At 44.9% G+C, this 14,644-nt stretch overlaps 1 protein-coding gene across 2 annotated transcripts in view; it reads left to right on the forward strand.

Annotated features, from left to right (window-relative positions):
• Positions 1-14,644, forward strand: part of KIF5C (kinesin family member 5C) — a 66,412-nt gene that overhangs the window by 41,533 nt on the left and 10,235 nt on the right. For both annotated transcript variants that reach the window (XM_048309112.1, XM_048309113.1), the window contains exons 12-23: positions 347-522; positions 1,790-1,858; positions 5,037-5,243; positions 6,067-6,213; positions 8,328-8,516; positions 10,058-10,175; positions 10,672-10,748; positions 11,755-11,864; positions 12,687-12,788; positions 13,388-13,448; positions 13,795-13,866; positions 14,371-14,475. In XM_048309112.1, the coding sequence (XP_048165069.1) occupies positions 347-522; positions 1,790-1,858; positions 5,037-5,243; positions 6,067-6,213; positions 8,328-8,516; positions 10,058-10,175; positions 10,672-10,748; positions 11,755-11,864; positions 12,687-12,788; positions 13,388-13,448; positions 13,795-13,866; positions 14,371-14,475 (1,433 nt within the window). The remainder of the gene's footprint in view (positions 1-346; positions 523-1,789; positions 1,859-5,036; positions 5,244-6,066; positions 6,214-8,327; positions 8,517-10,057; positions 10,176-10,671; positions 10,749-11,754; positions 11,865-12,686; positions 12,789-13,387; positions 13,449-13,794; positions 13,867-14,370; positions 14,476-14,644) is intronic.

A 14,644-nucleotide genomic window follows, 5' to 3' on the forward strand; every position in this document is an offset into this window, starting at 1 on the left:
CTGGAATTTGCGGGTTTCCCTCCTTATTTACACCTCTGTTAATCCATGGAGTTAATCCTGGGAGTGAAAGGATTTCAGTGCTTTTAGGGTTCAACCTGTTGCTGGTTTTTATAGGATCATTAAGCTTGGAAAAGACCTCCAAGGTCACGGAGTCCATGGAGTTTGCATTTCCATGGAATCATCCTCCTCACGAGGGTGGCCACCTTCCCACACCTTTTCCATGTCATTTGTATCCCTGGCAGTGGCACAAAAGCCCTTCCTTACTCCCCTGAGTCCCTCAGTGACTGGCAAGGCCCATCCTAAAGTATCCATGGATTTGGGATTGTCATGAGTCGTGTTCCTGCAGGAGAAGCTGTGCCCGAGGAGGAGCAGATCAGTGCCAAGGACCAGAAGAACCTGGAGCCTTGTGATAACACCCCAATCATTGATAACATCACCCCCGTGGTCGCCAGCATCTCCACAGAGGAGAAGCAGAAATACGATGAGGAGATCGCCAGTCTCTACAGGCAGCTGGATGATAAGGTGGGAATGCTTGATTCCAGGTGGAAATGGAAAATTATTGCCATATTGTGGGTGTATTTTTTCTCCGTTTCTTGAGCATTGTGAGCTGGAGAATGCTGGAAAATTCCAAACACTGCGTAAAAGCAGATCCTCTCAGCTCTCCACCCCCTTTCCATGTGCTGACAGTGTTTGGGAGCACTCTCCAGGAAATCAGAGCCAAGTTTTCCTTCAATTTTAAGTTCAGGCTTTTCCTTTCCTTCAGTGATTTCTGCAAAATCCCTCAGCAAACTGTAACATCACCCTGGAGTCACCAGGGAAAGAAACAAATGGTGACTGTCCTTAATAATTCCAGCTCACAATTTTCAGGAAAATATATCCCCATCCCCTTTTGTTTGTGTTGCTGGAGCTGCAAACACAGCCCCAAGTGCAGGTGGCTCATTTATTTATCTCTTTGCACAGCTTGAGGGACATCACTGGCACTTAAAGCTCTCAGCAATTCCCTCATCCAGCCATTAAGAGCTTTGGCTCTTGGAAAGATGAAAAGTGGTGGGGGGGGAAAAAAGGCCCAGAAAAAGCCACTCACCACTGTGGATGAGAGCAGCAAAAAGGTTGTCTAGAGAAAGGGCAGCTCTCATCATGAATCGATACTCAATTTGAAAATTCAGTTGTAATTAGCAGGAAAATAGCAGAAAAAAGCCCAGTGTGTCCTTGCCTGTTAAAATTGGAGTTTGGCTGTTTGTGGCTACAGAGGAATCGTGTTTAAACCTTAATTTTGGTGTGCTCGAGGTGTCCCTGCACAGTCTGGTTGCACAGCAGTGTTGATGGCACTGAAAGGAGCAGTTTTCTGTGAGAAATTCCAGCTTTTCTCTGACTACATCCCCAGCAGCAATCTCCAGCTTTTACATATTGATTAAGGAAAGAAAAAGAAAAATTCAGTCCTTCTTTCACTTTCCTCATCAAAAGCAGCAAAGCCCCTTAAATTATTCTGGAGGGAACTGGCAGCAGGTTTGAGTTCTTCCCTAGAAAACATGGGAAGCATAATTTGGCACAGCACTGTAGGAAATGAGAAGATATTTGATCCCAAACACTGGGATCCCAAACCCAAAATATCTCAATTTACACCAGTGTTGACAGCTTTTACTGCAGAGCTCCGTGGATGTTTATTTTTCTCTCCCCTCACAAAGTTTGCTGAATTATTCCCCTTTCTTTTCTAGAAAGGGGAGATAAAAAGTGATCAAATGAGAGCTGTGAAGAGAAATTAAAGATCTCAACCCCTGTTTCATTGCAGGATGATGAAATCAACCAGCAGAGCCAGTTGGCTGAAAAACTAAAGCAGCAAATGTTGGATCAAGAGGAGGTAAGAAACTAAAATAAATAAACCAACCAAAAAAACCCCTTTCCATTTTGCTCCTGAGCCCCTTGTTTAATGATTCCATCACAGCTGTTCATATTCACTGGCTAAAATTCAATTGGAAAAGGTGTCAGCCAGGTTTAAACTTTAAATTTCATCATAGTCTCATGAAGCCTTTGATAAAACGCCTTGAAATAACAATCCCTCCCACTGGGAAGTGATGCTGGAGGTCCAGGGCAGGAGTGGGCCCAGGATTTTTCACGCCAAATGTGATTTTCGTTGTACCCATTCAGGTATCCAGGCACTATGGACTACAGGGAGTTAGAGATTTGCTGATATTAAATTACTAATTGTCATTATTTTGGCAATTAGAGGCAGCAATCTGTGAGATGGAAAAACCTGATAATTGGTGCTGCCACAGATTTGCTGTAAAATCTTGGATTGCTCACTTCAAACATTTGATTGCATTTTTTCTGTCCCTAAAATGAATGTGGGTTTGGGTTTAAGATGGGAAATATGATCACTAAACTCAGTCAAGCCATTCCCTTATCTGTCATTTATGAGGAGTTTTGAAGATGCAAAATGAGGCAAAACCACCAAGTTCCCCAAATGTTGCTGTGATATTTCTTAGGAATTGCTTTTACTGGGAATCCAGGCCCTCAGAAAGGGTTCCCAAGGTGTTTTCAGGGAGAAAACAATGTCTGAACACATCTGTAATTCATCACTCAGGGTTCACCTGCCCCCTCTGGGGACTTGGCCTGGCTGGGGGAATCTCCAGCTTTATTTTAGTCCAAGATTAAGCTCCTCATTCTCTTGCCACGGCTTGATTTGATTGCCCTGCACTGAGCAGTGCTGCCTGTGGCTCCACCAGCATAATAATGCACTTTATGCCTGCTCAGCCCATTGTTTCCTGATGTGTGCTATGAGTTTATTTGTGTCACCTCACTTCTCCCATCTTTTTACATTCCTTTTCAAAATCACCTGAGGTGGATTTTTCCCTCACACTTGTCCTCGTGCCTTGCTTTTGGGGTGATGTGCATTCCTCCTGTTTGGGAGCAGCTGACACAATTATTTCCCACTCTCCCTGTTCCAGTATCACCTCTGGAAGAGGAATCAGGTTTTCAGTGGCCACTTTTCCCCCTTTTTTTTTTGCACACATTCCTAGTCCAGCTTTGCTAAGCTGTGAAATCTCTGCAGCTGATGTTGTTCAGAATCTTTTTCTGACTCACCTCAGGAGCTTGCCGGGCTCTGACCTCTGAAGGATAAGGTGATATTTTATTATTCAAGGTGTTTTTCCGCACATCAGCCGTCCCTGCTCTCCCCTGGAGATGTGATGAGCTCACTGATCCACGAGCAGCTGCCTCACTCTGCTCCCCCCTAATTAACCAGTCCTTATTTCTGCTTGATTAAGCCAGCAGGTTAAGTATAAACCTGAGGCCTGCTGCAGATGAGGCTGATTTTGGGGGGGGAGTTGATACCTTTTTCACCCCTGGCTGCTGCTTAAGGTGGGTGTTTTGGGGGATTCTGAATATTCCATCCCCACATAGAACTGATCCACGAGGTGCTGCAGCCATGGACCTTTTCCCTTTGTTTCCAGCTCATCATTTTAACGTGTTATCAGTGGCTTTTGAAAACCTTGCTCCGTTTTTCCACATAGTATCAGCCAGAATCTCTTTGTTTATGCTGTAGGTGATGCACAGCGTTTCTCGAAGGCACAGTAATATTCACAGAGAAAATTTCTTAAGTAAAAGTAAATAATAGTTCCATCTGTGTTTAGCAGGAAGATTATTTGAAGCTATTTTGTTGTTTAAATATTTACATGCCATCTGGCTCTGGCAATCCAATGGGTTTTTCCATAACGTGAGTGCACTTCTGAGGCTGCAGCATTACCAGGGAGATAAATTTCCCTTACATCTGAATCCTCTCGGTGCCTCTCTGGGCACATGCCAGCCTCCAGAGCTGCCTCCCTGCTTTCCTATTTTCCACGAGCACTCTGAGCCAAAAAAAGCCCCATTTCTCCTGGGACATTCTGCTTTTTGGGTGGTCTGCTTGAGAGGGGGGGTGTGTGTTCTGCTGGGGGTCTCTCACTCAGCTGCTTGGTGGGCAGAGCAGGAGAAATCCACCCAAAACATTTCAGCAGGGAAGGTTTTATTCCACTGTCTGCAATATTATACTAACCCATAGTCCAGACTTCTTGGGAAGGAGTGAATTCCGTGAATGAGTGTCCAGACTTGGCTGTTAGGATGAGCATGAGGCCCTCTCCTATCTCCTGCATGGGTTTTATCTGGTGTAATTCCCTATTTGATGTTTTCATGCCATGCCAAGCCCTGATTTTGTTCTTATTCTTGAAAGTGCAGTATCAGCAGTAAATGTTAGGTGTCACTTTTATTTCTTTTCACATCATTCTGCAGCACAGGGCTGCTGGTGGGGCTGGGGTTGTGCTGAGGACACCACAGCTAAATTTTCATGGTTTTACCACCTCACTGAACATTGGTTCAAGGGCAAGGGACAGGACTAAGCCGGTGACCTCTGACAGTCACTGAAACCTCAGCATCTCCCTCAGCAGCGTGCAGAGAGTAACTTTAGTAAGTTTTACAGCCTGGAAACACTCACCAGTGTGTGTGTGTGAAGTCAGTATTTTCTTCTGAGATGAATATTTTCCCTCAGCAAATAGGAGCAGCTAATCTGTCCTCAGCATCATCCTTCAGATGAGAACTGAGAATAATCATCTTAGGTTTGCTTATCAAAATATTTCTGTGGAGCCACAAGGTCTTTGAAGCTGCCTCAGAGAGCCCTTTTCCCTCAGCTCAGTTCAAAGCCCCGAGCCTCTGCTGAAACATTTCACTTTGTGGTATTTTTTTGGTCTGAGCTGCAGCCCTGGATTGAGGGCAGGAAACGTCTTTGGTGCTCTGATGCTGTTTAAAATGAGTTTCTCTGCCTCAAGTCTTGGGTCATAATAGGATTTGATGAAGATTTTTCTTGTTGTTGAAGTTCAGAGCTTTTTTTGTGCTTCCTCCAAACACGTTTATGCTGGAATTGGTGCTGTTTTCAGGATTTCTCCCCTCCTGCACACAGGATTTGTGCTCACCCTTTTTCCCCCTCTTTGCCTGTTTTTTCCCTTTCCAGTGTTGTCTTTTGAAGGAGTTTTTGGGTCACTTAATGCTGCTGTGATATTCCTTCCCAGCTTCTGGCCTCCACGAGAAGGGATTATGAGAAGATCCAGGAGGAGCTGACCCGACTCCAAATTGAGAACGAGGCAGCCAAGGATGAAGTGAAGGAGGTGCTCCAAGCCCTGGAAGAGCTGGCTGTCAACTATGACCAGAAATCCCAGGAAGTGGAGGACAAAACAAGGACCAACGAGCAGCTGGCAGATGAGCTGGCACAGAAAAGTGTAAGAGCAACTTGTTCTTCCTATGCTTCTCTCCTTGTTCCCTAAACATTCCCCAAGGGCTTCCCAAAAACCTGCTGGTGTCACCCTCTCTTCCCTGTATTAATTAACCAACTAAATTGAGGTAATTCAGAAGCTGCTCCGTGGAAGTTGGTGGCAGATTGTAGCTCTTGCAGCAAGGAACTGGATGTGAGAAGTGGCCGTCCTGTGTTTTGGATATTTAAAACCTGTATTTTGCCAAGAAAGCTGTGAAAATCTGCCTCATGCAAATGGCAGCATTTTGTGGTTTCCTGGACTCTGTGCGGCGGAGCAGGGATTTCACAGGGAGCCAGGGGATCTCAAGGAAGGAACCAGATAAAAATTAATTGGCTTTTTCAGCTGATGTGTCCTGATCTTAAGGGAAAAATGTGATCTGAAGAAAATCAAGACCGGTTTAGTAGCTTAAAGCATCCTTTTCCCTTAATTCATTACACCAACTTAAGGAACTGTTGTTAACAGCTCTGTTTCATTAAAGACTTTGTTATCTTCCTCAGTAAAACAGATTACCACGAAATCCATCGGAAAAAATTGAATTTTCTATCCCTCTATACCTATTTCTCTGTGATTAACCTCCTTTGATGTATTATGCAAATAAGATTCTTAGCGGATTTGCTACATTTAATAGATCTAAAGTAGCCTTTGGTGGCAAGTGAGTTGTGAAAGTGGATTATGCCAAGGTGGAACTGGATGTGTCAGTACATTGTGCCAGCAGGCACGAGGAAAATGCCACACAAAAACTGCCCAGCCTGCAGGGGGGAGGGTAACCCTTGGCTTTAAACCTTTCCAGAGTGCCCTGACAGCGACCCAGAGGGAGCTGGGCCAGCTGCAGGAGCTCAGTAACCACCAGAAGAAGAGAGCCACGGAAATCCTGAACCTGCTGCTCAAGGACCTGGGGGAGATCGGGGGAATCATCGGCACCAATGACGTGAAAACTGTGAGTGGGCTTTGTGCTTTCCCCAGCTCCTCCTGCAGGGAAAAACACTCCAGCAAATCCGGGAATCCCAGAGGGGTTTGGCTTGGAAGGGACTTAAAGCTCATCCAGTTCCAAATCCCCTGCCAGGACCAGGGACACCTCCCACTATCCCAGGGTGCTCCAACCTGGCCTTGGACACTCCCAGGGATCCAGCTTCTCTGGGCACCCTGTGCCAGGGCCTCCTCACCTTCTCAGTTGGGAATTCTTTCGCAATATCCCACCCATCCCTGTGTCCTGTCCCTCCAGGCCTTGTCCCCAGTCCCTCTCCAGCTCTTCTGGAGCTACTTCAGGCCCTGCAAGAGCCTCTGAGCTCTCCCTGGAGCCTTCCCTTCTCCAGGTGAACACCCCCAGCTCTCCCATCCTGGCTTCAGCCCTGGGAGCATCAGTAGATGTGGAATATGTGGATCCAGCAGTCCTTCTCCCAGGACATTCTGTGTAAATCCTGGCTGAGCACGCTGGAAGACACTGCAGAGCTCTTTGTCTGGCTGGCTCACAGTTCCCACAGTTATTCCCAGCTCAGTATTTGGGGCCAGAGCCCACCTGGGAGTCACTGAACTGTTTAATGGGGGGTCTGAGTTCCCCCCAAAACAATACACACGTAGCCCAACTCTTTCCTTAGGTGGCATGACTCAGAATTCCCAGAATCTGAAAAAGCTTTCGGGGTGAGATTTGGCTTCTGAGGTGGCCAATTTTTGGTCTGAAGCTTGGTGCAAATTTTGGTCAGCCCCGCTTTGAGATTTGCCTTTGTGTGGCCTCCTCAGCAGAGGAGGTGGCTGCTCACTTTGTCACATCTGTAGATGAACAAAATGCTGATTTCAGAGAAAATATTTCTATGGCCATTGATAAATGGCAGTGATGGAAACTTTCCATGGCCTGGAAAATCTCCCTGGTGGTGTTAGTGCCATCTTTGTCCATTTGAAACCACATGAAAAGTAGCAGTGCTTAAAACTGGCTCCGTTCATTTTTGAGATGTATGAAAACTCCTTGCAATACGTTTTTGTTACTTTTAGTTCGCTTTTTTGTTGATGTCCTGCCAAGGCCCCCTTGGGTCAGCAGGAGCTCCAGCCTATCCTGCTGCAGAGGACACAGTCCCTGCTGTCCGTGTGGTTCTGCAGATCCCAGCCTTCGGAGATGTCACAGCAGCCTCTGGTGGCCGCAGGAGCAGGGACTGGGAGAGGAGATCTTTGCAAATGGAGGCAGAGGCAGTTTGGTACAAGTTTTTATGGGAACTGAGATGTCAGCACTTCAGGGGACAGCTGTCAGTGGAAATCAGGCCAGACTGAGGAGCATTTAGGGGAATAATTGCAAATTTGTTGGCAATTAGCATCTTCTCCAAGTGTGTCTAATTTCAGAGCGGACTGAAAATTTTGGAAGAAGTCTTGTTTTTCAGGATTTTTGGGAGGAGAAGCAGCACATGTTCCCTTCCCTTTGGCAGTGCTGGGAAAAGGGGAGAAGCAGATGAAGTTGGGCCGTGTTTTTGCTCAGGGAGAACTTGCGCAGCTCCTCAGTGGAATATCCTGAGCTGGAAGGGACTCCCAAGGATTAAAGTCCAGCTCCTGTCCCTGTACAGACACCCCAAAAATCCCACCCTGTGCCTGGGAGCATTGTCCAAACGCTCCTGGAGCTCTGGTAGCCTTGGGAATGTGCCCATTCCCTGGGGAGCCTGGGCAGTGCCCCAGCACCCTCTGGGGGAAGAACCTTTCCCTGAAATCCAACCTAATACCTGGTAAACGGTTTGATATCCCTTCACATATATGTATAAAACATACAAGAAAAGAGGACAAATCAAATCAAAAATTCTGAAGGAAGATGTCTCCTTAATATAATAAACACTCTTTGCTTTGTGAAAAGATCCCAATTTTGATTTTTTTTGTCCTCCAAATAGGAGTTTTAAGTTCTCAGAAATTCCCATGCAATAATTAACATCTTTCTCCCCTTCTCCAAACTCTTTCTAAAATGACACCTGGCCTGTAAAACCATCCCAAATCCCAGACCAAGCCTCCAGCCCAGTTCCCAGAACAGGAAAAGCTCTCGGTGCTGTGGCTGTGAGCAGCTGGCAACCCCTGTGTGCTCAGTTGGCAGATGTGAACGGGGTGATCGAGGAGGAGTTCACCATGGCCAGGCTCTACATCAGCAAGATGAAGTCGGAGGTGAAGTCGCTGGTGAACCGCAGCAAGCAGCTGGAGAGCGCCCAGATGGACTCCAACAGGAAGATGAACGCCAGCGAGAGGGAGCTCGCGGCCTGCCAGCTCCTCATCTCCCAGGTGGGTCTGCTCCTGCCTTCTGCCGGGCTTTGGTGGCCTTCCCAGCCTCCTTCCCCGTGGAATGTGTGTGCCAGCAGTGAGACATGGGCCTTGTGGAGCGGAGCAGTGTCGTCTCTTGCGTGTTTTGTTGTTTGCCCTCTCTTCTCTCGTTCCTCCCCCTGAGTGTTTCTCAGCACGTTCTGAGGTCCTGTCCTGAGCTCTGGCAAGGTCGTGTCCTACAGTAGGTCTCAAAATGTGTTTGGTGGGATAGCACTGAAATTCCTCCCTGGAGTGGTTTCCTCACCAGGAATCTGATGATCTCAAAGATCTTTTCCAATCTAGTTCATTCTGTGATTCTGTAATTTGCATCTTGGATCACTTTAAAAGATCACTGACCATATTTTTCACGAGCCAAACCTTTGGGCAGCTCCCCGGATTTGCTCTGTGGGTGTGCTGCCAAGAAAACCAGGCAGCAAGTTACAAAATATACATGGAAAACTTTATGGGATAGAAATCCAGGTGGGAGGAGGGGTTCTGAGTGGGTGGCAGGGCCAGGCAGAGATGCTTGTGGAGAAAGGCTGAGAGCTCTGACACCCTCACCTGCTCGGAAGTGGCCATGGGAAAGGAAAGGCATGATCCAGTTTCCTGTATTTCATTCCCTAGCAGTTATCCTGAGCACACCTGGAGCAGGGAGAGCCCCTTTTCCTTCAGCACAGTGTCTTTATTAAGTTCTACTCAATCAAGCTGTAGCTGGAAGCGTGATTCTTAAAATTGCACGCTATGGGCTGCCCAAAAATGTAAATTGAAAATGATACCAAGCAGAAAAACTCTCAAGCAGGCGATCTCCTGCCTTGGCATCTTGGAGGTTTTCCTTCTGAGTGCTTGTGGAGGCCTCCCTGGGGTTAAAAGCCAAAGAAGGTGGGGGAACTATTTTAATTCCAGCTCAGGGTTGTTCCTCCAAGTCTCCCCTTCTCAGCACCACCGACCCAGAGGTCTCCTCCCTCTCTGCCAAGGTGAACTTTAAGGTGAGCCACAGGTACTTCAGTGGCTTTTAAATTAGGATGCAATAATCCAAACAGTATCTTAATCGTTGTCCCCAAATTAGAATATTTTAATTCCTTTTTGGATGTTTTCACTACAAACTTCGCTGGTTTCTATTTAACCGTAATCCCTTCTAGCTCAGAAGGTCATTGGCAAGAACCAAATCATCAGGAGGGCTGGGGAGAGTGGATCTGAGCTTCTGCAGGTTGAAGATCCCAAAGGCACCTCATAAGGCTGGTGTCCATCTGCCTTTAAAAATCTGCTCAACACCAAGTCAGGAGCTTCCAGGGGCGTTTTGGGATTACTGCCTGAATTCCAAAGTGGGCTACTGAGTGTGACCTCTAAAAACACAGCCTGCTTTGATCTCTTAGCTCCTTCCCAGACATTTTGCTGTGTGCTCTCCCAGTCATCACCTCTGGATGTGGAAGTCTTTCTGTTCTCTCTCCTTTGGGTGGGACAGTTTTCCCTGAATTCCTAGGACACAGCTCCTCCCATCTCACTGCTATTCCTTGTCTTTAAAGCACGAAGCAAAGATCAAGTCCCTGACAGACTACATGCAAAACATGGAGCAGAAGAGGAGGCAGCTGGAGGAGTCCCAGGACTCCCTCAACGAGGAGCTGGCCAAGTTACGTGCTCAAGGTACAACTTTGGGTCTCGTGGACTCAGTTTTGTGTTTTAACGATGTGAAAAATTATAAAAAACCCCACCCAGATCCTTTACCAAACAGCACCAATCGACCTTGCTAAGTAAGTATTCTGTAAAATTCTGGGAGAAGAATTTATCTAAATGTCAGCTGTCCCTCTGGCAAACCCCCTGCCCCATTCCAAACAAAGCTGCTTCCCTCAGATGTGCAAAAGTTGTGTCTTTCCCAGCTCCCAGTTGACTTCATTTTAAGGATTGCTTGGTTTTCCCCCTCCAACTTAATGGGAAAAATGTGTGTGTATCAAAAGCAGATCTTCCCTCACTGAGGGAGCAGCAGGTGGGGACAAGGCTTTTATTTTTTTAAAAATTTTATCATCTCCTGTACTGTTAGAACAGAACCTTTATTCCATCTCCTGGAATAAATTAAATTTATTTAAAGATCTAAAATTTAAATTTAAAATTTAAAATTAAAACTGTCTCCACCTTTAAACAGAAAAAATGCATGAAGTCAGCTTCAAGGACAAGGAGAAGGAACACCTGACACGGCTCCAGGATGCAGAGGAGATGAAGGTAGTTTGGCACAGTGGAAATTTTGAGGGAATCTCGTGGTGAGATTGTTCATTGGGGTGGAATTTTGTCTTCCTGTTCACGTGACCAAAAATTACATTGATTCACCTCTATGTTACACTCATTTTTTGCTGGTGGAGCTCTGCTGAAAGTCAATTTGCTCAGTAGTGAATGAGGCTACTGGGGTTAATATCCATTTAGGTAGTTATAAATTTGATTTTAAAAGAGGCTACTTCCCTGAAGTTTGGCTGGAATTCTGATTATCTCCTGGAAATAACAATAAAATATATAAACCTGTTTTCTGGTGTTTTTCCTTTGGAAAGCAAAGCAATGTTTGCAATAATGAGTTGTTTCGATGGGGTTGCAAATTGCAGAGAAGGAAAAATGCAGTTTTATGAGGATAGTGATAGAGGTTAGTGGACTGCAGAACTTTTGCCTCCATGATAAAAATTTTAAGTGATTAAAGCAGTTGTAAAGTGATTAAATCAGTTGTGATTAAAGTGGTTGTACCTTACAGCTCTGAGGGGAAAAAAGCAAATCTTTTGTTAGCAATCTAAAGAGATACATTGAGGTTTTTTTGCTGCTCGAGGCATATTTATTCCTAGAATTTAAATTTAAGGAACAATTTCAATAGCAGGGCTGTGGATAAACAGCTCCCAGAGGTTTGGGTTTTACTTCTGCCACAGGTAGAGCTGTACATGTCTTTTCCTGGGGGAATAAAGAGGGGAAATAAGAGAGGATTGGTGTCAAATCAGTGCCATTCGTGGCCAAGCCCTGGGTTTTTGTGTGGTAGTTTTTGCAAGAAAATGAGTCAGAATTGTTGTACATCTGTTGCTAAAAACTGAATTAAACGCTTGGATGAGTAGACACAGAGTTTTGTGATTACAGCAGGAAATGGCAGGCAGATTCCTGAATGGATTTGGTAGTTTTCTCTCCAATCTAGAGGCTGGGTAAGAGGGAGCTGTGTGTCCCTGGATCTGTGTCTGATTCCTGGCTCTGGTGTTTGCAGAAGGCCCTGGAGCAGCAGATGGAGAGCCACAGGGAAGCCCACCAGAAGCAGCTGTCCAGGCTGAGGGATGAAATCGAAGAGAAGCAGAAAATAATTGATGAAATCAGGGAGTATGTTCAGCCCCTTCATCCCTTCTTCAGTCCTGGGCTCGTTTGGGGTTGGTTTTGTCAGATTTGACTGATGTTTCTTTGGAAGTTCTGTCCTTACATGCAGCAGCCAACCCTGTAATTATTTTTCAGGGTGGATTACAGTGCCTAATTCTTTATTGGGGAGTTTTAACAAGGCCATAAAATTATGGAGAGTTAAAAAAAAAAAAGAGTAGTATTGCACCTGCAGGTCAGTGGGTGAGAGGAGCTTGGAGGAGAGCAGGTTTTAAAGGATCATGGAATCATTTGGGTTGGAAAATGCCTTTAAGGTCATTGAGTTCAGCCACCATGAACATGGTTCCATGTCCCCAGGAAGGGTTTGAGATCCTCTCACGGCGGCCAGTCCTGCCCCAGACCTTCTGAGAGTCTGGGTGACTCAAACAGCTCCCATTTTCAGGCGTTTTTATATCTTCTGCTCACACGCCAGTGTGACTCTGTTATGTTTTGCTCCTGTATTCTTCTTTTTCTAAAATCTGGGCATTCTTTTATCGTATTTATTGTATGGCCAAAGATTAATTGTAGGGAAATGAGGAAGCAAGACAGAGTGATGCCAACAACACTTTGTGTCCTTTAAGGCAAAGGAAAAAAACCACTGAATTTAGCTCTCCAATATTTTAAAACAATGTCCTTCAGGTTCTTTATGCTTGATTTCTTTCACAGTTTTCCAGTAGAGAGTTACAGCTTTACTTTTTCTCTGCCCAATCCCATTTTGTTTGTGGAGATTTATCCTCCCTTCCTCCTGGGGCTCAGGCTGAGCTGTGCTGACTTTTCCTTTCACATTTCCAGTATGAACCAGAAGCTGCAGCTGGAACAGGAGAAGCTGAGTGCTGATTATGATAAATTAAAAATTGAGGACCAGGAAAGAGAAATGAAACTGGAAAAACTCATGTAAGTCCACAGTTTCCTCATCTGGTATCCCTGAACCTCGTGCCTCTTCATGTGTCCATAGAAAATGTGCTTAGGGAGAGGGATTTGTGTTGGAATATTCACACTGAAAATATCATTTCAGCAGCAAAGCCAGCAGGAACTAATAAATAATTACCAAATACTCTCTGTTTTCATACCATTCCAATAGTGGCTTTGATACTTGCCAAAAAGAGTTTATTAGAGCTCTGATTTTATAAAGTATCACAGCAAGTGTTGAACCTCTCATTCCTTAATGCACAGCAAAACAAGCAAGAAAGAAGTTGGGAATTTTTGGGAGGGGTTTTGTTGATTTTTGGGGCTTTTTTAAAAGTAATAGATCAGATGCCTGAGTCAAAGCCTTTCCTGGGAATGAGAGAGAAAAATCCTGTTTGTGGACACAAAGGTGGAGGTGGTGGCTGAGCCCTTCCATGTGAGAAAGTTGGATATTTGGGGCAGTCAGAAGCACAATTAGAGACGTACAGTTTGCTCCCTCCTGCAGGTGTGCTGCTCCAAGTGGATGCTGGTTGGTTCTCCCCTGTTTTAATATGATTGATTTGTGTTCCATGTTGTGATCTTTCCAGACTCCTTAATGATAAAAGGGAACAAGCAAGAGAAGACCTTAAAGGGCTGGAGGAAACAGTGGTAGGTCTTAATGACACTTTATTCAGCTTTTCCCCCTCTATCTGTATACCCTGGTGATATATATTTTAATTTTTGAGTGAACAGCTTTGAACTGCCTACATTAAAATTTTAAAAAGGTTGCTTTTACTGATTTTGGAGAAGTTGTTTCCTTCAGTATGGTTTTATGGCTGGATGGGGTTTATTTTGTGGCATTCGGGGTGGGTCCAGGTGATTCCTAGAGAGAGAATCCAGAGCTCTTTTCTCCTGTTACCAACTCAGATCCAAGGAGACCTTTTACACCAGAGTATCTGCTGTCCTAGTAATTTGTGGGGTTTTTAAAATTATTGTTTTATTGTTTTGATTCCAGGCAAGGGAACTTCAGACTCTTCACAATCTGCGCAAACTGTTTGTCCAGGATCTTACCACCCGCGTTAAAAAAGTAAAACTCTACTCTTTTAAACCCAAATCTTCTCCTTTTTTTGCAGTTGTCTTGTGATTTGGTGGAAGCCTTTAGTGCATGCTCTTACAAAATGGGATAATGTCTTTTTTAGTAGCAATGAGAAACAAGATTAAAACTTTCCTGATGAATGTCAACTTTGTTTGGTCCTAATTTGTTAAGGACAAGTTTTGGTGGTTTTGGGAATGAACTCATCCAGTGCAGTTCAGCTGCAAAATTCTCAAAGCTGTTGAACTTCAGAAATTATTTAGTATAACTTGATTTTCCTATTCAGGATCCCCCCATAATTACTCAGTAAAAATAGCTTGGATTTTGTGTAAGGGGCAATGTAATTCTTAAATATCAGCCAAAGAGTTAGAATAATTTCTTTTAAATTTGGGGCTCTGTAAGATTTTTCTGCTTTTGGGGGGCTCAGATTTCCCAAAGAGCTGAACTTCCCCTTGAGTTTGTGCCTGGCTTTGGTGAGTGCTGCAATTTTGTGTGCAGAGTGTTGAACTGGACAGTGATGATGGAGGTGGAAGTGCTGCGCAGAAGCAGAAAATTTCCTTTCTTGAGAACAACCTGGAACAACTTACAAAGGTTCACAAACAGGTAAAGGCTCCCTTTCCCTCCTTCCATCAAAAAATGCACTTTTTTAATGTTTGCAAGGATAATTCTGGAAGGTAACCTGTGCTGTCTGAGGAAAAAAATGCCTACTAAACTCCTTGGCATTAGGAGTTGGTGTTAGAGCTGCTCTTCCCACTCCCTGTACTTCTAGGAA

The sequence above is a fragment of the Corvus hawaiiensis genome, chromosome 7 (genome assembly GCF_020740725.1).
Source record: "Corvus hawaiiensis isolate bCorHaw1 chromosome 7, bCorHaw1.pri.cur, whole genome shotgun sequence".
In the NCBI taxonomy this organism is placed as follows: Eukaryota; Metazoa; Chordata; class Aves; order Passeriformes; family Corvidae; genus Corvus; species Corvus hawaiiensis.